This window comes from Periophthalmus magnuspinnatus, chromosome 10 (genome assembly GCF_009829125.3).
Source record: "Periophthalmus magnuspinnatus isolate fPerMag1 chromosome 10, fPerMag1.2.pri, whole genome shotgun sequence".
Taxonomy (NCBI): domain Eukaryota; kingdom Metazoa; phylum Chordata; class Actinopteri; order Gobiiformes; family Gobiidae; genus Periophthalmus; species Periophthalmus magnuspinnatus.
In genome coordinates, this window is record NC_047135.1 from 3,163,123 (window position 1) to 3,188,006 (window position 24,884).

General features: G+C 42.7%; 1 protein-coding gene across 3 annotated transcripts in view; it reads left to right on the plus strand.

The window, feature by feature from the left end:
* ebf1a (EBF transcription factor 1a) overlaps positions 1–24,884 on the plus strand; it is a 125,586-nt gene that overhangs the window by 56,667 nt on the left and 44,035 nt on the right. For all 3 annotated transcript variants that reach the window (XM_033974368.2, XM_055224647.1, XM_033974369.2), the window contains exons 7-10: positions 7,975–8,056; positions 8,448–8,589; positions 14,321–14,451; positions 19,215–19,341. In XM_033974368.2, the coding sequence (XP_033830259.1) occupies positions 7,975–8,056; positions 8,448–8,589; positions 14,321–14,451; positions 19,215–19,341 (482 nt within the window). The remainder of the gene's footprint in view (positions 1–7,974; positions 8,057–8,447; positions 8,590–14,320; positions 14,452–19,214; positions 19,342–24,884) is intronic.

The following is a 24,884-nucleotide window of genomic DNA, read 5'->3' on the forward strand; positions in this document are numbered from 1 at the left end:
ACGTGTGTTGGAGCCCACTGTCCAGGTCTCGGGGCCAGGCCCAGAGACAGACCTGCTTCTGGATTATTAATGTCCCCTCCTGTGGAGACAGACCCCTCCCCACTCTGTGCCCCACTACACCCCTGGGGTCAGCCGGCATGGCTCCTGGTGCAAGGCCCTGCTCATAAATCTCCCTAAATGAGTGTGTGTGTGTCTGTGTGTGAGTGTGCGCCCACCTCAAACATAGACTTTGGGCAGAGAGACAGGTCACCAGAAAAAACAGAGCAGTCAGAGTTTCAGCGATGCGTGGAGGAAAGACCGAAAGGGGGAAAAATACACAAACACAGGACGGGGAGGTATTTGACTCTGAGGAAGAGGAGGACTTCACTTTTACTTTGCCAAACTGTTTATCAGTTGTTTTGAAGTGAAGAAACTTGTATCTGCTGACAAATCTCTCCACTTAATTTACAGCTCCTCTGACCGCGTTAGCATTGACTTCCTGAACAAATCTTGATACTTAATTGCTTAAGCGAGAGATCCTCCATTCCTCTACCTGCCTGATTAGTTCAGCGTGTCCCACGGTGGTAACAGGCCGGGAAGCGCTGTTGTGTCACTTAGTTAACCCCCAAGACAAATGGCTCCCCTCCGGAGCACACTGAATTACACACCTCATGAAGCATATTAGGAGCCAGACACTGGGCTTTTCTTCAGAGATCATCTCTGTGACAGGATGGATGATGCACACAGCAGACGCCTGAGTTATGGCATCACTCGTTTTACTGCAGCGCCCGGGACACAGAGCAGAGCTGTCAGAGGAGGGAAAGTAAAACAGAGAAAAAATACAAGTGGAACAAAAGAATAAACCGCGAGCAGCGAGTGAGACGATGAACGCTCGAGTTATCAGCACAGGATCTGACAGGGAGAAGTACTCTTTACCTCATTTGTGGCTAATGTTGGAAAATTATTAGAAAATATAACAGAATTGTCCCTTGGAGGCTTCCGTGCTGTTAGCTAATCGCTTAGACAATCTTTATCACCGCTGTAATAATATTTAGATGCTACAGGGATTACTTAAAAGTTGCTCTAATTGCTTTGCTTGTTTTTGTTTTTTATGGGCAGAGGGTGATTTTGTGTTTAATTGCTCCAAAGTGACAAATCAGGCCCGTTATGATATGATGAAAGTGTGAGATCATTACATTACAATGGCCAGCGCTGTTCCCGTTTATTCACTCGCTCCTTTTTTTTTTTCACTTTCGCAAATTTATGCCACGAGGCTGGAAGAGGCCAAGCAGTTATTTATACAAACGCACTTCCCCGGCCGTTCCAGGATTTGGGGGTAATTACGTGAGAGCAAAATGGTTTTATTTCATTTAATCCGGTCCGCGCAGCAATTTGCTCTGGTAATATTTGTATCTGTGAAGTGTGCGCCGTAAAAACAACTTGAAACCGGGCGCGGAGTCGAATACAAACAAGATGGAGGGGGGCGATAATCAAAGGGAGGATCCATACAGGAGATGAAAACCATAACGGTAACGACCCAATGATGTTTTAAGGCGTTTGGGTTCTGCTTGGGCGTGCAGTATTTCAAAGCAATATATTGATTCCTGAAGGATATTTTTGAAGCGTAAGAGGCCGCCGCCGCCGCCACGTGAGGCTTATGAGAAACAACAACCCCAGACAGCGCAAAGATGGAGCCGTGTGATAAATCTGCTCCGACGTTCAAGAATATACAATAAGTACTTTTTTACAAACGACTGAAGCGGCTCAGGACACGGCGCAGTAATGGGGAGGGTTGTGAATGTTTTGGCTCTTCGTTATCGCGTTTAATGTCGCGCCGAGGGGAAAAGTCGACTTAATAAATGAGGAAAATTATATGAAAACATTTGTCTGGAAAGTTCTCCCTAGAAATGGGAGTAGTACTTATGTTCAAAAGTACTGAGTGTGAGGGTTTTATTACTGATGGTATGTAATGTAATACTACTATGACGACTACTACTACAACTACTACTACTACAACAACTATGATTACTACTACTACTACTACTACAACTAGGACTATGACTACTACTACTATTACTACTACTATGACTACTATGAGTACAACTTACTACTACTACAACTATGATTACAACTACTACTACTACTACAACTACGACTACTATTACTACTTCAACTATGATTGCTACCACTACCACTACTAAAACTACTACAACATGGACTATAACTATTACTACTACTATGACTACTACTACTATTATTTCTACTACTACAACTACTACTTACTCCTACTACTACCACCGCTACAACTACTATTATTACTACTATTTCTACTACTATTATTTACGACTACTATGATTACTGCAATTATTACTACTACTACTACTACGACTACTACTACTACTACTACTTCTACTACTACTACATTTCTACTACAATTACTATTACTACTACAACTATGATTGCTACCACTACTAAAACTACTACAACATGGACTATAACTATTACTACTACTATGACTACTACTACTATTATTTCTACTACTACAACTACTACTTACTCCTACTACTACCACCACTACAACTACTATTATTACTACTATATCTACTACTATTATTTACGACTACTATGATTACTGCAACTATTACTACTACGACTACTACTACTTCTACTACTACTACATTTCTACTACAATTACTATTACTACTACAACTACTTCCTAATACATCTACTATTACTACTACGACTACTACCACTTCTACTGCTATTACTTACTTACTACTACTACAACAGCTACTACTTTCACTACAACTACTATTATTACTATTACAATTACTTCTACTACTACGACTCCTACCTCCACTACGATTACTACTACTTTTACTACCTTCTCTCTGTGTTTCTTGTTACTCATATGTTGCGTATTTTACATATCGCTTTAACCCTTTAACGTCTTTACGTCTGACCAGGGGCGCGTCCTCGTTTAACGTCATAATTAGTGTTATTTACGTCATAATCGCCGTTATTTACGTCATAATCAGTGTTATTTACTTGTACTTTCTCTCAGCTCAGTGGATTATTACATGTATCAGATTATAATGGGTAAAACAAGGCAAATAAAGGCCGTATTTACAGTTGAGCCCTGCATGTGTTCATATTCAGCTGTCCATCACATTACCCATAAATCCTGCGGTAATCTGCCCCTGCTCCTGCATATTAACACGCTGATCTGCCCCCACCCCCCGCACCCACACCCCCCCTCCCGCCCCTCCACGCAGACGTGCCCCGCTGCCTCCCCGCTGTACGTGAGGAGAGCAGACAGGAGTTTTGTAGTTTCCGTGTGGGTGACTACAGACACCTTAGATGTGCTTAATAATGAATCAGACGATGGAGGAGTGAGGGAAGTGAAGGGGACGCACACACAGGCAACGCAACCAGAGACCACCGCAGCTTTTTAGGACAGAGTATGGTCCATTCAACACCAGAGACCACCACAGCTTTTTAGGACAGAGTATGGTACATTCCTTTGCATATCTGATAATGAAAGAGAAAGAGTTTATCCGACCATAATGGAGGAGGAGACACGTGACACTAAAGTTGTATTATCACTTATAATTTGTTTACTAATGCATTTTGTCTTTTGTTTTTATTTTGATGTAGGAATACAGTATCCAAAAGTGTTACTTACCTAAAGCTGGATGTTGATATTTCTATTTTTTTATGTATTATTATTTTTTTATTTTTTTTATTTATTTTATTTTATTATAATTTTTTGTTAGATTATTTTCATTTTATTTCTTAATTTTTTTTAGCTTTATTTTTATTTTTTTTTCATTATTTCGTATTTATTTTTTTGTTTATTTGTATTTTATTTTATGTATTTTAATTTATTTATTTTTGCTTTATTATTTGTATTTTATTTTATTTTATTTGTTTTTTATTATTTGCATTTTATTTTATTAGTTTTTCATTTATTTATTTATTTTTATTATTTGTATTTTATTTTATTGTATATATTTATTTTATTTTTTTATTTTATTCATTCATTCTTTTTTTTTTTTTTTTTTTTGCACAGTTGCTATACAGCTGCCCACCTCTCCACATAACTTCCTCCTCTTACCTGGCCCAAACTCCATATTTAACCCACACATTTGGTCACCTCTGACTCCCCTGACCGTTCACTTTCCCCTGCCCACTTATCCGTCCTCCCGTCTCTATTGTGATTATACCTCAGAGCTGGAGGAGTTGGAAAGACAGTGAACGATTGCTATGAATTAAACAGAAGGTGCATGGAGGAAGGTGCTGCGTTTCGACAAGTGAATGTAGTCCACGGCTGCTCCCTGACCTCGGGTAGATAGGAGAGTAAGGACCTCGAGCCTGTGGGGTCTGGTCCACACTGTAAAAAAAAAAAAAAAAAGAAAATCCATCTTTCTCTACCCCATGAATTATTGAGATATTGGCCTAGAGCTGCTAAAATATACAGGAGGGTGGGCAGACGCTCCGATCGGATCTCGCCAACTCTCAATCCTGGAGAATGTCTGTCTGTCTTTCCAGCAAATTCCCCATCCACTCCCCATTTCTGTTTTCAAATTCCACAACTTAAACCTTGTGCTCTTTCACTAAGTCACTCCAACAGCCCGAATCCCAGTCTGTCTCTCAGACTATGAGCTGCTTTGATTCGATTTTCAAAGCTGTTTTTTGTAATAGCGACGTTATAGCGCGACTCAAACGCGACTCAAACTTCTAATCGGGTATTTTGCGTTTCACTTCATGTTGTCTTTGATCCCAAACTGGCGGCAATCAGCAATAATTCTGCATAATCTTTGCATAGATAGTTGGCTGATTGCAAACATGTGAGCTAATATCTGTACAGTCGTCTCTCGCTATATCGCGGTTCACATTTCGCGGCGTCGCTGTTTCGCGGGGTTTCTTTCTGCATTTTTGCGCAATGTCGATGAAACGTTCCGCACCGACAAAGGCGCCTACGAAGGTTTGAACTTTGAGAGAGTTTAAACGAGAGAGAAATGTGAGAAAATGTTAACGCCTGTGTGAGAAAAGTGTATAAAGTGTGTGGTGAGGGGTTTTACAGACAAAAACATAGAGAATAATTGTAAAAAAAATAAAGCTGACGACTTCGCGGATTATTTTTAGAACGTAACCACTGCGATAAACGAGGGACCACTGCATTACGGATGGTTTCAGACATCGATATCGGTAAAACGTCCCTATAGTTTTGTTCTACAGATATCACTAGTTCTAATAGACGATCAATGACGCTAAAAAGACGGCTGTACGTTTGCGTGATCAAGTCCAACAAGTTATATCTGATGTGCTCCGTTGGTAGAGCGTTGGCGCAGGTTGAGTCCCACAAACGAATGCTGGGTTACGTTCTAAAACTAACCCGCAATAGGTGAAATCTGTGAAGTATCAGCTTTATTTTTTACAGTTATTCTCTCTGTTTTTGTCTGTAAAACCCCTCACCACACACTTTATACACTTTTCTCACACAGACGTTAACATTTTCTCACATTTCTCTCTCGTTTAAACTCTCTCAAAGTTCAAACCTTCGTAGGCGTCTTTGTCGGTGCAGAACGTTTCATCGACATTGTGGGTTTTGTCGGGGAGAAAACGAATCGCAAACGTACAGCACTTCAGAGTCACACTGAGATCCAACGTTTATGTAAATTTGTCTGAACACATTCTGTACTGGACAGGAGACACGGCACGGAGGAGACTGATGGACAATGGTCTACAGTCCAACAGCCAATCAGGACGCACGACACAATGGTCTACAGTCCAACAGCCAATCAGGACGCACGACACAATGGTCTACAGTCCAACAGCCAATCAGGACGCAGAACACGATCACAATGCACTAAAAACTCCACGAAACAGTGAGACCACGAAAGGTGAAACGCGATATACTGAGGGACAGTTGTGTAAAAATATGACCTTTGACGATGCGTTTTGTTATTTTTTACATAAGGGAATCGTTCATTTGAGAACTTCCCTGCTAAATATACTTCACTGTTCGCTGTGAAATTAAAAATATCTGGACCTAGATCACCTAATTTCGTCCATTAATCGTCCAAAACGTGACTGAAAAATCCCGTCCATCCCCCCTTTGTTTTCCATACGGCCTGGTCTTCACCGCTAATGAGCAACAGTACTGTCCTTAACCTTACCCGCAGAAGCTCAAAGAGAGACCAGAATAACATGAGAAAAATACATTTATTATTCCTAAGATAAGAGGCTTTTTCTCTCTCACTTTCCCTCTCTATATATACACACAGTTGAAGCGCGGCGTCCAGTGCTAACCAGCTGTCAGACATTTAAACGTGGATATATTCTCCGCTCTTGTATTACATCAGATCGTTGTAAAGCGCGCAGCAGTCGTCCAGCCCTTGAAATGAGACACAACTCGGCTCCGTCCATTTATCTTCCCTGTTGTTTTGTTTTTTTGGCTTTTTTTTTTCCTCCCCCTTCTTTTTTTAGCTGAAGCAATTGTCCGAGGAATCGCTGCTTACTGTTTCTTTTGACACGGCGTGCGCGCGCGATTATATCTAAGGCGGTCGGCTGCAAAAACGCGCTGCCCCGTGCACAATTCCAGCCATAACAAATGAACAGAGGGGAGAAAATAAGACATATGAAAGAAAGGCTGAGCATAGGAGTGATTCTCTCTGTGGCTGCTGGAGATCTGTATTGTAAGCACTTTGAGCTGTCAGCACTTCTTTGAGCTCTCTCAAAGGCAGCAGGAGGAAGAAGAAGAGGAGGAGGCGGAGGAGGAGGGATGTAGTTTTATTTTCCTCTTTTAAGGCCTCCTCTTTATTTGTACACAGGCTGTTTACTTCCCGGTTCATTTGATTCGCTGTGTTTGTTTTCAGAGTCTCGCCGAGTGATCGGAGTAGAGTTGTTCGGCGCTAAGGAAGTTGTCAGCTTTTGGGGTTTGCGGGGAAAAAAACTGTCCCTTTTTTTGCTGCTTAGGCCCCCTCCGCCAGCCCTGACTCACCCCACCCCCCCAACCTTAACTCCTAACCCCCCCCCTCTCATTAAGTATTGATGCGGGTAGCCATACTTGCCATCTCAGCCTATTAATAATGCATGGCAGGTGCTGTTGATGTGGTCTCTCACACTGAGATTGAGAGAGGCAGGGATGACAACAGAACGGCCCTGCGTCGGGAGCTCCAGCCCGAGTTCCGTTCTGTTCCGCGGCGCTCGGGTGCAGCTGGGGAGGCGTCTGCTCGCTGCACTTTATGGCTCCGACAGTGGCAGCGAGATGGATATACAAGCTCGCGTCTCACTCAGTAACCCGTAGTGTTTTTACATAAAGAAAATGCACAGTTTGATGGATGGTGCGAGCGCTTTGATTTGTTTTATTTGGTGTTTTTTTAGTCCAGAAGACGCTGGTGTTTGTGCTCAAGCGGACACCTGCCCTTTTACTTGTGTTGTTCTGATGTTTTTTTCCATAACGATACTCGGTCTTGGTGTAGTCGCCAATAACGATACCAATCTGATGCTGCGTAGTGTGAAGAAGTAGGCTAAACCTGCACAGCGCAAGAGCCAAAATGAGTCTAGTAAAAGTCTCTCGCTCAAGAAAATCTACGGAATAAATGAGAAAAAGACCTCATTCTTGGAGCACATGGCTAATTATGCAGAGGAAACAAAGTCCGTGTTGTTTTACAAAGTTCACACATCCACTTAAAGGCTAAATTAAGGTATCAACGAGCAAACGCCAATGCATTTTCTGTCATTATTAGCGTGTTTTAAGTGTCTCCAGAACCTCCACATTCTGCATTTAACCTGCTCTGAGCGTTAGCGTTAAGATTAGCAACAGACAAGTCCTCATTCTGCAAAACGGAGTGGTATCGGATCGGTGATTTGGTCTAAATACTCGCCAAAACCTTAAAAATGTGCGATATCTGAGTTTTTGCCGAACAACCTCGCCTTTTACCAACTCTCCACATTTCTAACTTCCTGTTTTTCTCTTGTGTCTTGCAGGTTCTTCCTCAAGTTCTTTCTCAAGTGTAACCAGAACTGCCTGAAGAACGCAGGGAACCCTCGAGACATGAGGCGTTTTCAGGTAAAACAGAAACACGAGTCTTACCTCTACACTCTCCCTACTTTTGAATGCTCTTTGTAAAGTTTGCAGCGAAAAACTACGAAAGAAACTTGGTATTTTCAAGAGACAACCATTCAGTCTGTTTCATAACCCCCATGAAACTCACTATACCTCTTCCCAAGTATCATATCTGCTCAAACTCATAAATTAATTCAACTAGGGATAGAGAAAAGTGAGGTTTTAGGACTTCTTTGACCATTAAAATCCCCCTAAACTGCCCTAAAGAATCATACTTTTCAAACTTACATTCGTTGAGTTAAATTCTAAGCTTCTTGATACTGCTTGGTTTATGTTTTTCACGACATTTCAATCACTTCCTGGTTATAACGACCCCCTCTTCCTCTTATCTCAGGTGGTTGTGTCGACTACGGTCAGCGTGGAAGGTCACGTCCTGGCCGTGTCCGACAACATGTTCGTGCACAACAACTCCAAACACGGGCGCAGGGCTCGGAGACTGGACCCCTCCGAAGGCACGCCCTCGTACCTCGAACACGGTATGGAAAAGGCTCATAATAAAAGAACAAAAAAAAAACCCGCGCACTAGCTTCTCCCCGCTCCCCAGGCCCTCTTTGTCTGATCATCCATGCCCTCCCCTTCTTCCCTGCTCCATGTCTGGCTCTCCTGTCTCCTGAGTATCCCGCTAAAACCTCCTCTTGCTCCCTTATCTGCCTCCTGCTGCCTCTCGGATTCCCACTTCCCTCTCTTGTAGGCTTTCTAACTTGTGCTAAGAGATGCTGTAGTGGTGCGCTAGCTCATTGCGCGTCCCTGGTGGCCTGCTCCCCTCAGGTCTGTGCCTCTAGGCCTCTGCTCTGGCTGGCATAAGCGTGATGTGTCTCATATGAGGTCTGTTCTGCTTAAAGCTAACACTAGCTTTATTTCCTTAGAGACGGGCTGTTATCCCGCAGCCTCGCATCTCTCCCCATCCCTCCGGTTCTCCAACACACCCATCCACCAGAGATACACCCCCGCACGCTCACTCAGACCAAACCCTTAATACTTCATAATGACATGTGCACATGATTTAGGAGCCCGCACTGATTCCCAACTCCCTAATCCAGTTATTTTCTCATTTCGATTTCCCAGACATTGAATAAGAGAAACATATTTTTTTACTATGAGGAGAGTCGACCTCGGGGATGATAATGACAGAAAAACTAAGCAGGGATTTACATGGCCGGTACAAGATTGCATTACGATTGAATGTTATGGTGAAGTCTTTCTAATGGCTATTCTCCAGAGGTAAAGTGGTCCAGTTGTCCCACAAAGGTCTCACAAGAGATTGAGTTCACAAAGACATATTGGAGGCATTATTAGAACGGCCATAAGTGTGTCATTCACTCCAGGGCACCAGGGTCAGAAGACGGCGAGGTTTTTAATGCATATTCCTTTAGGGTTTGTCAAGTTGATCAAAGTTCGGTTCAAGTAAAGTGAAGTCGTAGTCAAAAGTCACCACTGTGTAAAAGACGTGGACGAAGGAAGAGGCTCCGGTCGAGGCTAGAAGTCCAGAGCGAGGCTGTTGACGGTAACGTTCCTTTCCGTCCGCATCGCTGGTTTAGCAGGGAGCGGACGCTTAGCAACGCTGTCAGTTGTCAATCAAAGCTGTTGCTAAGGCGAGCAGGGGTTGACCTCGGGGACAGAAGACGCCGATTTGTCTGTTATTAATGTTCATATCTTGATTTACGGACACAATAGTGAAATAAAAACACCAGGATCATGTAGAGGGTTAATACGAACATTTAAGACTAAAATGACGAGTCTGACAGCAGCAGTTCAATAGAAAGTGAATTGGAGCCAGAAGCGCGCGGAGGCTAGCAGGTTAGCTATGTCCATTTATTTATACAGTTTATGGTCACGACGCAATGTATGCTAACCCTGAATGAGGACAGAACTTAGAAGGTTTTTAGTATTATAACAGTTTTTAATTTTTGGTGCTATTACACATTGATTTTGAGTTGTGGTACTTTCTTTTCCCACTAGTTTACGTTTAAAAAAAAGATGTGTAACTTTTCTGGTGGAGGCTCTTTCAGCTGATGGTCTCCGTGGTGATTGCTTTGCTGGGAATGTTCCATAGTGTCATATTCAACTTATCTATTTCCATGGAGACAAGCCAAGACAAGTTACAGGTCAGACCCCGTCCACAGGGCTCCCAGTAAGAAAACATGTTTGTCGAGGTATTTTTGAATGAAAACGTCTGTCATTTGATTAAGGGATAGCGCAGTTTAATGGCACACTGTGGAACATTCCAGCTGAACAAGCAGGTGACGTAACCTTTGACAGAAAAGTTACCTAGTGCACTTTAAGTCAGTGAATCGGAGAAGAGGTGTAGCCACATTAAAAACACAATTAAACCCAATTTTCCAATCTGTTCAAATGTTGTTTCCTCATCACAAACAGCCCTGGAGTTGTGTTTTTAGGCTGAGTTCTTCTCTCAAACTGAAAACGCTCTGTTCCACTTTGTGATGTCATCGTGTGGTAATACAGGAAGTGCTCCTCTGTGTCTTTAAACTCCATACACCTTCACTAGAATCATTTCGATGATGATTTCAGTCCTAGAATTGACTGAACTAAAGGTAAAAAAAGTAGGTGTTAACTTGAAAACTACCACTTCATGACATCACAAGGTGGAACAGAGCGTTTTGAGCTTTGGAGATGTAGACAGATTAATAATAAAGAGTTACTCAAACATGTGTGAATGAAACAAAACACAACTCCAGGTCTGTTTTTCATGACGTACAGCATTATAACACGACTTAACGCTCACAATAGTCCATTTTGTGTAATATAGCCTCTTTAAAACTCCGTGCTTGTGTCTTATCCCACCTCCACTCGCCGCTTTATGAGTTTGTGCACAGAATACACAAGTTTGGGGTCCCATATTATGCCTTTAATAGATGAGCAGCGCGCGCAGCCCAACAGATGGCATCGAGGAACACCCCAAACTATAATCCTATCACATGCATTCACGTTCCACCATCTGGTTAATCCACACACACACACTCGCACAGCCACACACACACACATTAGATCTGTGAAAAGGACGCTTCTTAGGCCATGATTACGGCCACAGATTGCCGCGCAGTGAACGTTGATCTCCGCGGGCTAAATATCACTCCAGCTTGTTGGGGAAGGATCAACAGAACAGGGATTCAGGCGTAGAGCAAAAGGCAGAAGCTAGTGGGGAAAGAGTCAGCCTAGGCTAAAGTGGATTATATCGCTTTAGTGAATTACGGCATGTCCGACAAGCTGCGTATCTGTTAAGGAAAGGAGATTTGGCTGTATAAACATGTATTTTCCCACTGCTGCTCTTTTCTTCAATCACATGTGCTAATCTGTGGGCTCATAAGGCCAACGGATAAGGTCAGCCAGTGCAGTGAATATTTTATTTAATTGTTTTTTTTTATTTTATTTTTTTATTGTATTATTATTTTTGCATTATTTTATTTTATTTATTATTTGTTATTATCATTATTTTATTTTTTATTTATTTTTGTATTTGTTTTAATATATTTTATTATTATTATTATTATTATTATTATTATTATTATTATTATTATTATTATTATTATTATTATTATTTATTTTTTATTTTTTATTTATGTTATTGTATTTTCATGTATTATTTATTTATTTATTTTTATTGTATTTTTATTTATTTATTTATTTATTTTTACAAAGAGTGCACAGAAAACATTAATCTCAAAGAAAAGAGATGCTCTGCTCCAGATTTAGCTGCCGGCTGTGTTCCATGTACAGTCCTTGTTCAGGTACAGAACACATTAAAGAGTCGTACTTACATAAAAGCTCCTCTAACAACAAGATTCCATCACAACAATTTCATTTCCTTAAAATAATCCCTCTCCAAATCATCATTACACAATTAAAACTGTCAAAATTCATTAAGACTAAATCACATCCCGTACGCAGTTATTGAAAAATTGGTGTAGGTAAAGAGCATGTTATGGAAGAAAATATGAAAATGTATTACAAATATATCTGTCCAAAGTTATTCCGTGTGATCATCAGGGAATTCCAGAGATCTTCCAAATATTCCGTAAGTACACAGTCAGAAAAGATAAGTAGTTTAAATGCAGGTTATTAAATGTCTAGATATTTTCAAGCTGGATTTGCATACGTTTGCTGTCATTTCTACATTCAGGTGTGTATTTATTATTGTTTACCGCTTGGTTGCTATAGTAACAGTTATGTAATTACCTCTGCGTATGTCACGTTTGCTTCCCCCGGTCCAACCAGGAAGTAGAATCGTAAAAATGACAAAAGAGGGAAATAGGCAGAAAATCTTAATCATGACCATTGTCTCGTGTTTAAGACAGTATTTTGGAAAAGTTTCCTAGCAACGCTTTTCTGAAGTTTTATCTTGTATTGTTAAAGCTTATCATATCGACTTGGGGTGGGACAGGAAGTGAGCATGGACGGAAACTGTGTCCCCTCTTTCTGTATCTGCTGCTGTCAGACTCGTCATTTTGGTCTTAAATGTTCGTATTAACCCTCTACATGATCCTGGAGTTTATTTTTTTTCTTTTGTTTTAAGTTATTATTATTATTATTATTATTATTATTATTATTATTATTATTATTATTATTATTATTATTATTATTATTATTTTGTTATTTTAAGTTTTTTTTATTTTTTTATTTATTTACTTTTTATTTACTTATTTATTTACTTTATTTATTTTGTGTTTATTTTGATCTTTTTTCTGTTATTTTAAAGTTTTTTTTGTTATTTTGAGGTTTTTTTTAGTTTTAGGTTTTTTTTTATTTTGAGTTTATTTTTATTATTATTATTATTATTTTGGTTGGTTTAAGTTTAGTTTTTGTCTTTTTGAAAAACTGTATCCTCTCTGTCTCTGCTGCTGTCAGACTCGTCAGTTTGGTCTTAAATGTTCGTATTAACCCTCTACATGATCCTGGGGTTTTTATTTCGCTATTTTGTCTGTAAATCAAGATATGAACATTAACAACAGACAAATCAGGCGACGTCTTTCCCTGAGGTTGCTCCTGCTAGCGTTAGCAACAGGTTTGATTGACAGCGTTGCTAAGCGTCCACTCCCTGCTAAACCATTGGTGCAGACAGAAATGGAGCGTTACATTGAACAGTCTCACTCTGGATTGGCTTTTTGGTTACTATGATACTCACTGTCAGAATCCCGAATATGAAACTCAGCTCCAAATTAGCCGCTGTACCTGCTCTAGCCTCGATGAGCTTCATTTGTCTACGGTTTAAACCCAAGTCATCATTTGTGGTCATGACTGGACGGGGAAAAAAATCACCTTAATTTGTCATGTGCACTTTAAAACGACTTCATATTAACGAGGTTTTCTGGAGTTATCTTCTGGAAAACTCCTCGAATTACCTGAAGTTCTATCTCATCGCTCTAAATCTACCGTTTAGACCCAAGTCAGTCATCGTTTGCGGTCATGACTGGACAGATTCCGTAGACGTGAGGCACAGCTGAGGACAGAAAAAACACGTTAATTTGTCATAAACACTTCAAAACGACTTCATATTAAGATGGTATTTCGGTGGCTTCTTCTGGAAACCTCCTTGAAGTTCTATCTCATTGGGTTAAATCTACGGTTTAAACCCAAGTCATCATTTGTGGTCATGACTGGACGGGAAAAAAATCACCTTAATTTGTCATGTGCACTTCAAAACGACTTCATATTAACGAGGTTTTCTGGAGTTATCTTCTGGAAACCTCCTTGAAGTACCTGAAGTTCTATCTCATCGCTCTAAATCTACCGTTTAGACCCAAGTCGGTCATCGTTTGCGGTCATGACTGGCCAGATCCCATCGACGCGAGTCACAGCTGAGCGTGATCCGAGTGCCCGAGCGTGTAATGAGGTGCGCGTATGCAGAGGGCACACCCACAGTTGGCAGCGCGGCGCTCCCCGGTCACATGGCCTTTGATCAGACACTCAGCACACCTGACATTTACACGCCCGCACTGCTCGCCACGTGTCGTAAAACAAGCACACCGCACTGCCCTCACTCACGGGGCAGGGGTGATGTTTAATAACGGCTTCGGTATAATCACTCTGATTAGTATTCCTGACTCGGGCCCCGACCCCTGGGAGCCGAGCGGAGAGGTGATGTGTGTCTAATGTATGTGCGTAAAGTGATGGCAGAAAACCTCCGTGTTACCAACCTTTATGGGCTGTCATAAGGATACGAAGGGTCTAATCTATTGTGAATCTCCGCAGCAACCCCCAGCATTAAAGCCATCAGCCCCAGTGAAGGCTGGACCACCGGGGGCGCCACGGTCATCATCATCGGGGACAACTTCTTCGACGGCCTTCAAGTCATCTTCGGAACCATGCTGGTCTGGAGTGAGGTTGGTCCCGTTAATGGCCTTTTTAATAGGATTGTATGGATCAGTTGGACATAAATTTCAGGCCATATACGGACTATAGATAGAGCCGCGTCCCATCCTGAAGCGGGATACGGCGATGGGTGGTCAATGGTTACCTATTGACCTCTGCTAATGAGTGTTTGCAGGACAGCTTCTGCGAGATAAGTTACAATATTAAGTGAGTTATGGAGATGTTTAGAGATAGGCCGTGGCTTCTATGGGTAATTTTTAAGGATTTACACCCGCTGCGGCGCTCAAACTCTGCTCCGTTCACTGTAGTATATCTTAAATTAATATCTGCAGCTACTATTAACTAAAATATGTAGTGATATGAGATGGTAATGGGCACATATTTTAATGATTTTTATAGTGATGATTATCTTAAAGGCTTCTTAGGCAGTTGTCTTTTAGTAGTCCTTATATAGTGTCGGCTCTAAAAACTATCTATCTTTGAGCGCAAGCGTTTATAAATTTTGCCCGCAGCCTCCAAACCTGAAACAAGGTCAGTAAAAAGGATGTTTTAATGCGTTAAATGGTTTAAATTTTTCATATAGTGCACTTTACATCAAGGAACCGCTCATGCATTAACGTACACATTTATACAGCGGTGTATACGGACACTAGGGGGCGAGGTGGGTTAAAGTGTCTTGCCCAAGGATATAACGGCGGTGTTCATCTGTGGGAGCTGGAATCGTATCGCCAACCTGTGAGTCAGTGGATTGGACTGCTCAAACTTTCAGATCAGTGGACCAACGGAGCTACTGTCACCTCGTGTTAGTTAGCGTAGCATTATTATTTAGCGGTCTTAATCAATAATACACAATATGAAAGCCTCATCTTCATCAAATCATTTTATATAGGTGTTTGTCCCGGTTTAGTCCTGGTTTAGTCCTGGTTTAGTCCTAGTTTAGCCCTGGTGTTGCCCTGGTTTTGCCCTGGTTTAGTCCCAGTTTAGCCCTGGTTTAATTGCGGTTTAGCCCTGGTTTAGTTCCGGTTTAGCCCCGGTTTAGTCCTGGTTTACTCCTGGTTTAGTCCTGGTTTAGTCCTGGTTTACTCCTGGTTTAGCCCTGGTTTAGTCCTGGTTTAGCCCTGGTTTAGTCCTGGTTTAGTCCAGGTTTAGTCCTGGTTTACTCCTGGTTTAGTCCTGGTTTAGTCCTGGTTTACTCCTGGTTTAGCCCTGGTTTAGTCCTGGTTTAGCCCTGGTTTAGTCCTGGTTTAGTCCAGGTTTAGTCCTGGTTTAGCCCTGGTGTTGCCCTGGTTTTTCCCTGGTTTAGTCCCGGTTTAGCCCCGGTTTAGTCCTGGTTTAGTCCTGGTTTAGCGCTGGTTTAGCCCTGGTTCAGTCCTGGTTTAGTCCTGGTTTAGTCCTGGTTTAGCCCTGGTTTAGTCCAGGTTTAGTCCTGGTTTAGCCCTGGTGTTGCCCTGGTTTTTCCCTGGTTTAGTCCCGGTTTAGCCCCGGTTTAGTCCTGGTTTAGTCCTGGTTTAGCACTGGTTTAGCCAAGGTTCAGTTCTCGTTTAGCCCTGGTTTAGCCCTGGTTTAGTCCTGGTTTAGCCCTGGTTTAGTCCTGGTTTAGCCCTGGTTTAGTCCTGGTTTAACAACGCTGTCAATCAAACCTGTTGCTAACGCTAGCAGGAACAACCTCAGTGAAAGACGTCGCCTGATTTGTCTGTTATTAATGTTCATATCTTGATTTACAGACACAATAGTGAAATAAAAACCCCAGGATCATGTAGAGGGTTAATACGAACATTTAAGACCAAAATGACGAGTCTGACAGCAGCAGAGACAGAGAAACGGGCCACAGTTTTCTCATTTCTATTTGGAACACAGTAGCTAGCAGGTTAGCTATGTCCATTTACACATACACTCTATGTCTATGTGTATTAATCCATATCAAAATGCTAATCATAGACCGCAGAACTGCTGGTTTGTTAACATATGCTCAGGATCCTTAACGCCAGCTCTTATTTCCCTCACTACGTCCCGCTAGCGTCCTGTCTTTTATTATGTCGGTAATGAAATGTGCGCGGTACAGTACCAGTCCCGTCTGGAGCATCTGCCACATGACTAAAATGTAAATTCCGTGTATGTGTGAAATTGAAGGTCAGCTCGCGGCGGCGCTAAACAGCTTTGTCTTTAGTAAAGGAATAATTCTATAAAAAGCTCCTATATTGTCTCGCGGAGAGGTGAGCCGGGGCAGACGATGGTAGAATGAAAGCCCGGCTAAGTGAGCAATGAAAGGGACATTTACAACAACGCACACACACACACACACGCACACACACAAGCTCGTAGTGTACACAAGCCAGCAGTGTTGATAGCTTTTGAGCACCAGCTAGCTTTGAGTGCTATCGTGCTAGTCCTGTTATAGTTAGCTTCAAAGACCCTTCAACACAGCTACAACAAAAATACGAGACACTACTTTGTTTTATTTGCTTTTTTATTCGTTTATTTTTAAGACAAGCAGGCGAAAATACACAAAAAGTGCGCTAACGAAAAAGCGCAAACCGTAGCGACGCTGATCCGAAGGTCGGCGGTTTCGAATCCCGCTCTCGACGTAAACGTGATTGTTTGAACGGGTGGATTCAGTGACCTACAGGTTGGCAGTGCGATTCCAGCTGCTACAGATGAGTGCTGTTGTTGTGTCGTCGGGCAAGACACTTAACCCAGTGTCTGATCGAGTGTGATCAAGTTCAGGGGTAAATTCTCTTTCAAAAAGTCTTATATTGGCGTGTTCGGACTTAGATTCCACAGTATGGCATTAAACTTACACCAGCAGGCCAAGTTACGGGTTAGATCTGTGGAGAGGCGAGTCCACTTTGCTCAGTAAAAACACCTTAACTAAATAAATCCTGCACAAATCAGATTAATTCTGTTAAAGATTTCAGGTAAAACGTCACATCTTGAGGCGAATAGAAGGTGGCAGACCATTTTCCAGTAATGTTACACTGTGTATCTTTAATTCCCACAGCAGGATTAAGACCGTATTGCTTGTGATCATGGTAACGGCGCTGTCTAGACTCCGTAGTGGTGCTTTAATGTTAGTTGAGACACATAGACGGGGCCAAACGCACACAGTTTACATGTATTGTGTCACAGCGTAATAGTAAATATGCAGAAAAAGTGTGTGTTTTATTCATAAACGCCAAACTGCGTGTGAAGCTGTGGCGGCGGCTCCGTGTCAGCCCTGATAACCATCCGAGGCCTCCCGGTGACATTGCCTGGGGCCACACGAGGCACCTGAGGCTGTGGCGCTAACGCATCATTTTCAGGCTGATTATACAAACAGAAGAGTCAAAAGCTGCAAAAGGCCCGGACCGTCCCCCTGAGTGCATGTTTTAGCGCCGCTGTTTCGTTGCATTAATCTTTGTGCCCTCCCTCTCTCTCCCTCTCTCTTTCTGTCTCTCTCTCTTTGTTCTCTCTCTTCATTTCTCTGTCTTTTACTCTCTTTCTAACTCTCTCGTTCCCTTGCTCACTTTCTCTCTCCCTCCCTCTTTTTCTCTTCCTCTCTCCCTTTTGTCCCTCTCTCTCATTCTCTCCCTATCTCTCCCTCTTTCCCTCTGTTTCTCCCTCTTCCCCTCTCACTTTTTCTGTCTCTCCCTCCTTCTTTTTCTCTGTGTCTCCCTCCCTCTGACATTTTCTCTCTCTTTCCCTCTGTGGCTCTCCCTCTTTTTCTCTCTCTCCCTCTTTTCCCTCTCTCTCGTTCACACTTTCCCTTTCTCCCTGTTTCTCTCCCTCCCTCCTTTTCTATCCCTCTCTTCATCTCGCTTCCTCTTTTCCCTCTTTCTCATTCTCACTCTCACTTTTCCTTTTCTTTCCCTCTGTTTCTCTCTCTCCCTCTCTGCTCTTGTCTTTCCCTCTGTTTCTCTTTCTCCCTCTCTCACTCTTTCTCCCTCTCTTTTTCTCTCTCTCCTTCTTTCTCCCTTGGTCTTTCCCTCTGTTTCTTTCTACCTGTCTCTCTCCCTCCTTTCTCCCTCTCTTTCTCCCTCTGTCTCTTCCCCCGCTCTTTGTCTCTCGCTTCTTCTTTGTGTCTTTCTCTGTCCCTCTGTCTCTCTCTGTCTCATTCTCACTCTTTTCTCCCTCTCTCCCCCTCTCTTTGCCTCTTCCCCTGCTCTTCTTTTTCTCTCTCCCGCTCTCTCTCTTCCCCCCTCTCTTTGTCTCTTCCCATGCTCTTCTCTTTCTCTCTCCCTCTCTTTCTCTCCCCCCTCTCTCTTTGTCTCTTCCCCTGCTCTTCTCTTTCTCTCTCCCTCTCTTTGTCTCTTCCCTCTCTCTCCCTCTCTCTTTGTCTCTTCCCTCTCCCCCCTCTCTCTCCCTATCTCTTTGTCTCTTCCCTCTGTCTCCTTCTCTCTCCCTCTCTCTTTGTCTCTTCCCTCTCTCTCCCTCTCTGTTTGTCTCTTCCCTCTCCCCCTCTCTCCCTCTCTCTTTGTCTCTTCCCTCCTTCTCTCTCACCCTCTCTCTCCCTCTCTCTTTGTCTCTTCCCCTGCTCCTCTCTTTCTCCCTCTCTTTGTCTGTTCCCTCTGTCTCCCTCTCTTTGTCTCTTCCCCTGCTCTTCTCTTTCTCTCTCCCTCTCTTTGTCTCTTCCCTCTGTCTCCCTCTCCCTCCCTCTCTCTTTGTCTCTTCCCTCCTTCTCTCTCCCTCTCTTTGTCTCTTCCCTCCTTCTCTCTCCCCCTCTCTCTCCCTCTCTCTTTGTCTCTTCCCCTGCTCTTCTCTTTCTCCCCCCCTCTCTCTTTGTCTCTTCTTCCTGTAGTTGATCACTCCTCACGCCATCCGTGTGCAGACTCCGCCCCGTCACATCCCGGGGGTGGTGGAGGTCACGCTGTCCTACAAATCCAAACAGTTCTGCAAAGGCACACCTGGACGCTTCATCTACACAGGTAATGACTCATGTTCCCACAATGCACCTCTCTGTCTGCTCTGAGGCTTTTATGTGGGAGTTTATATTAACAAAGTCTTCATGGTTAAATTTTAGCTTTAGCTGAAACATAATTTGCAAATAAATGTATTCTGTCCGATAAAAGCTCTTTACACGAGGATTTGTTTGGTAAAGAAGAAAAAAAGAGACTAAAATTATAAAAGTATTAATTTTACAGAGTGTATTCTCAGAAGCTCCTGAGGCTCATTGTTGCAAAGAATCATGGGAAATCAGCTGCCCTGGTTTAGTCCTGGTTTAATCCTGGTTTAGTCCTGTTTTAGTCTTGGTTTAATCCTGGTTTAGTCCTGGTTTAGCCGGAGTTTAGTCCTGGTTAAGTCCTGATTTAATCCTGGTTTAGTCCTGGTTTAGTCCTGATTTAATCCTGGTTTAGTTCTGGTTTAGTCCTTGTTTACATAAAACTGACTTTTGTAGCTTTAAGTCATGTTCTGATCCTGTTTCCTCCTCAAAAACAGACCTGGAGTTGTGTTTTGTTTCATTCACACATGTTTGAGTAACTCCGGTGTCTTACTCAAACCTCAAAACGCTCTGTTCCACCTTGTGATGTCATGAAGTGGTAGTTTTCAAGCCAACAGTTCCTTTTACCTTTAGTTCAGTCGAGATAAGTGGCAATTCCAGAGCTGAAATGAGCCAAATGATTCTAGAAATGAAGGTGTGTGGAGTTTAAAAACACAGCGGAGCACTTCCTGTATCACCACACGATGACATCACAAGGTGGAACAGGGTGTTTTCCGTTTACAAGAACTCTAAATAAGCAGGGCTTGTGTGTTAAATGTGTGAACGAAACAACAAAACACAACTCCAGGTCTGTTTGTGACGAGGAAACGACATAAAAAACATAGCTCAGAAAAGTGGGCGGGGCTAAAACTCCTGGTTAAAACTCAGGTACAGTTCCTTTAAAACACTATTTAAAGTCACAGTCATATTCCGCCTCCTCATCTTCGCCGTCTGGACTTTTATATGATAATATCGGACCAGATCCACGCAGCGCTGTAGGGTCTGACGAGTTCTGCGGATCTCGTTGAACGCCGTTAATCTAATAAAACAATTTCAAAACATTTTAACTGCCAAATTCTACATGTTTGGCTTTAAATTAATGAATCCTGCGCGTGCGGCTCGAGGCAGCGTTCCCCGTCACAGGCGTCTGTCACCTTGGATCTTCCGCGTTCGAATGAATAATTTAAACAATGCAATAAAACGACCTGCATTATTTTATTAAGTCTTCGCAATATCTGCTAAAAACATCTCGGAAAACACATCATTCCCTGTCATATTCCCGCTCTGTTGCTCCGTGGTAAATGTGCATGCTAAACAATTTTGAATCCAATATAGCAACTCAATATTTTCAGAGAAGAAGAAGCGTGTAGAGATCATCGGCGGAGCGGCGTTTGGCGTTTTTTATGAAGCGGGCGAAGGTCACGGAGGAGGTTTAACCTTTTGATTAGCGAGATTATTGGGATTTAACCTTGTCTTGAACTAAGAATGAGGAGAACTCGACGCAGAACATGCATAGCGGAGCGTTAGGTCAGAGCTCGGAGACGCGGCGAGGGAGCGGAGACCGTGGAAAGAAGCGGCGAGTGCGACGTCACCCGCGGCGTTCGGGTCCAGTCAAATGAAGCTAATCGAGGCTAGCGGTTATAGCGGCTAATTTAGAGCTCAGTTGCATGTTAGGAGTATCATAGCAACCAAAGAGCCAATCCGGAGCGAGGCTGTTGAAGGTAACGCCCCTTCCTGCTTAGCAACGCTGTCAATCAAACCTGTTGCTAACGCTAAGGAAAGAAACACGCCTGATTTGTCTGTTATTAATGTTCATATGTTGAGTTACGGACACAATAGAGAAATAAAAAACGCAAAATCATGTAGAGGGTTAATACGAATATTTAAGACCAAAAAACCCCTAAAAAACCCTCAAAATGAGAGAAAAAAAACCTCAAAATAATAAAAAAAAACAAAAACTTAAAAAATAAATTTAAAATAACTAAAAAAAACAAAAACAGGATCATGTAGAGGGTTAATACGAACATTTAAGACCAAAAGGACGAGTCTGACAGCAGCAGAGACAGAGAGAGGACACAGTTTAAAAAAAAATAAATAATAATAATAATAATACTCAAACTCAAAATAACAAAAAAAAACTCATTGTAAAAAATAAATACATAAATAAACAAACAAAAAACCCTCAAAATAACAAAAAAATTTATAATGAAAATAACAAAAAAAACTCAAAATAAGAGAAAAAAAACTCAAAATAATAATGATAATAATAATAATATAATGAATTTTAAAAAATCATAATAAAAATAACTCAAAATAATAATAACAATAATAATAATAATTAAAAAAATAAACAAACAAACAACCAGACCAAAATGACGAGTCTGACAGCAGCAGGTACAGAGAGAGGAGCGAGTTTTTCATTAGAAAGTGAATTGAAGCCAGAAGCGCACACGTGCTCACTTCCTATTCAAAACGCGGTGGCTAGCGGGTTAGCTATGTCCATTTATACCTAGAGTCTATGTGTGGTAGTGAAAAGAGCGTCAGAGCGAGCGAATGTGAAGCGGTGATTAACCAATGCAAGGCCACGGGTCCCGGGGGAGAACGCCAATCACGATAAATCTGTCCGTAATCTCAGCCGCTGATAGACTTAGGGCCGTAAGCCTCGCCCGCAATTGCCAACATCTGACAAAATCACAATGGAGAGAGCGTGTGTGAGTGTGTGTCATACTTCAGTGTATGTCCAAATCACCGTGCAAATCCGAGTCCATGCATCACCATTAGAGCGGCGTGCGGGTCAAACGCAACCGGCACAATATGTTTATTTGAATATGACGAGGAAAAACGCACAGCACACGCCAGAAACTGCACATGGGCTGCTACAGGAGCCTTTGTTTATGGAGCCACTGGTGTAAATGTGTTACTCTACACAACTACGACAAGTACTTCAAGAGTGTGAAACATAATGAAGTCAAAGTATCTGGACTTTACTAAAGGAGATTTTAAAGTGGATACTATTTACTTTTACTGCACTACACTAGTCCTGGTTTAGTCCTGGTTAAATCCTGGTTTAGTCCTGGTTAAGTCCTGGTTTAGTCCTGGTTTAGTCCTGGTTAAGTCCTGGTTTAGTCCTGGTTTAGTCCTGGTTTAGTCTTAGTTCAGTTCTGGTTTAGTCCTGGTTTAGTCCTGGTTTAGTCCTAGTTTAGTCCTGGTTTAGTCCTGGTTTAGTCCTAGTTTAGTCCTGTTTTAGTCCTGTTTTAGTCCTGTTTTAGTTCTAGTTTAGTCCTGTTTTAGTCTTGGTTTAGTCCTGGTTTAGTCCTGGTTTAGTCCTAGTTTAGTCCTGTTTTAGTCCTGCTCTGTTCCACCTTGTGATGTCATGAAGTGGTATTTTTCAAGTTAACAGCTCCTTTTACCTTTAGTTCAGTGGAGATTGACAACTCCAGGGTTGAAATGATCCAAATGATTCTAGAAATGAAGGTGTGTGGAGTTTAAAAACACAGTGGAGCACTTCCTGTATCGCCACATGATGACATCACAAGGTGGAACAGAGTGTTTTTTCCGTTGGAACCCAGACCCCAGCCTAAATCTGCAGGGTTTGTGTGTTAAACATGTGTGAATGAAACAAAAAAAACATAACTCCAGTTCTGTTTGTGACGAGGAAACGACACAAATTAACAAAAAATCCGCTGCTCGTTTGTGCGACGTGCAGCTGTCCATAGGGGGCGCCGACAGCTTTACGCCGCTTTGTTGTGATGACGTTCACGGCGACGTCAGCTCCCATTGGACACCGCAGTTTTCTAACGTGAAACTCAGCGGATTTGCTTCTTTTATTACGTCGTTTTAGATGAATATTGCGATTTAAAACGTGCAAATCATATCGTAATGATCCACGGGCGTCGTAGATGAGAACTATAGAGACACTAGCGTGATTTGAGCCGCACGCCGGACGCTATTGGCGAGTTTAAACGAACGGCGTCTGCATACACATCACATGTAACGACATTATACGACAGAGGGCAGATGGGTAGGCTGCCGTCGCCGTGCCAACGCTGCCCAACGTCCCGCGCCGTGCCAAACCCATACCGCCGTGTTCGTAAACGTGCGCGCGGGGCCTTCTAATGCGCCCGCCGTATGCATAACCGCCGCCGTCTCCGCCCGTCCCCCCTCTCTCTCCTTCACCTTGTCACATTCACTTATTCAAAACTCGCTCCTTTCGGTAAATTCATTCCTCTTTCCTCTCCGCCTTTTGGCTTCGGAAGAGGAAAGACGGAGAATCTCAACAGGTGAGCGGTGGAGAGGGGTCACCCGTTGGGAGACACTGAACGCGCCGCCGTTGCCAAGCGCTGGCACCTCCGCGGCGGCGCAGTCAACCGCGTCCAGGCACAAGTCCCATTTTGACTTCACACCGCTCGCTTCAGCCGCTGCGCCCGTTCTCTCTCACTGTTTGTCCTCCGTCCTCTGTTCATCGGAGCTTTCGGATAGCGGAAGATTAGCGTCTTATATTACACAAAACTAACTCTTTGGAGGTTTTAGCCATGTTATAATGCCGTTACCTCGTCAAAAACAGACCCGGAGTTGTGTTTTGTCCGTCTGTCTAGGGCTCAAAATGCTCCGTTCCACCTTGTGATGTCACCAAGTGGTAGTTTTCAAGTCAACAACTCCTTTTTCCCTTTTGTTTTCGTAAAGATCGGCAATTCCACGGTTGAAATTTCCCATGAAGTGAAGGCGTGTGCAGTTTAAAAACACAGCGGAGCACCACTTCCTGTATTACCACACGATGACATCACGAGGTGGAACTGAGTGTTTTCAGTTTGAGAGAAGAACTCAGCTTAAATATGCAGGGTTTGTGCGTTAAACGTGCGTTAATTGGCAGTAATTTGAACCGTGACCGCTGCAGTACGCTTTTAGTTTTTAGTTTCACTTTAAAGCTAGCACTGGTTACTGCAGTATTTTATATTAGCTCATGTTTATTTCTACTTTTTTGTGTTTTCTCGGTGGATTCGTTCTAACAGAATTACACTCTACATGAGAAACCATTTAATGTCTAGCCTCATCTTGACTGTTGTAGTAATATTAACAGCAGATGCAGTAGTAACGCAGTAATTAGCTCGTACCGCAGTAGTCGTGGTGATGGAAGCGGTTGTAAAAGTAGCTGTAGCGATACTTGTAGTACTCTAGTTAGAAAGTTTATTTTTGTTCTTTTAGCCAGTAACAATCTGGCTCGGTTGTTTCTCTAGACTAGTTTCGCTCACTTCCACCTCTGTAGACGCGGCACAAAGCCTCGTGAGCGGAAAGAACGCGATTCAAATGTAGATCTGAAAAGGTAGAGGCGAGCGGCGGATTACCACGGGCTGTGTTGCCCTCCTGGGTCTGTTTGGCACCAGTTTGCGCCCAGTTGCCAGTGGGTACTAATCATGGAGGATTGGCAGCACTGTGTGGCAGCTGGCAGCGACGACGTCTACACACACAAACACGCACAAATACACACAGATA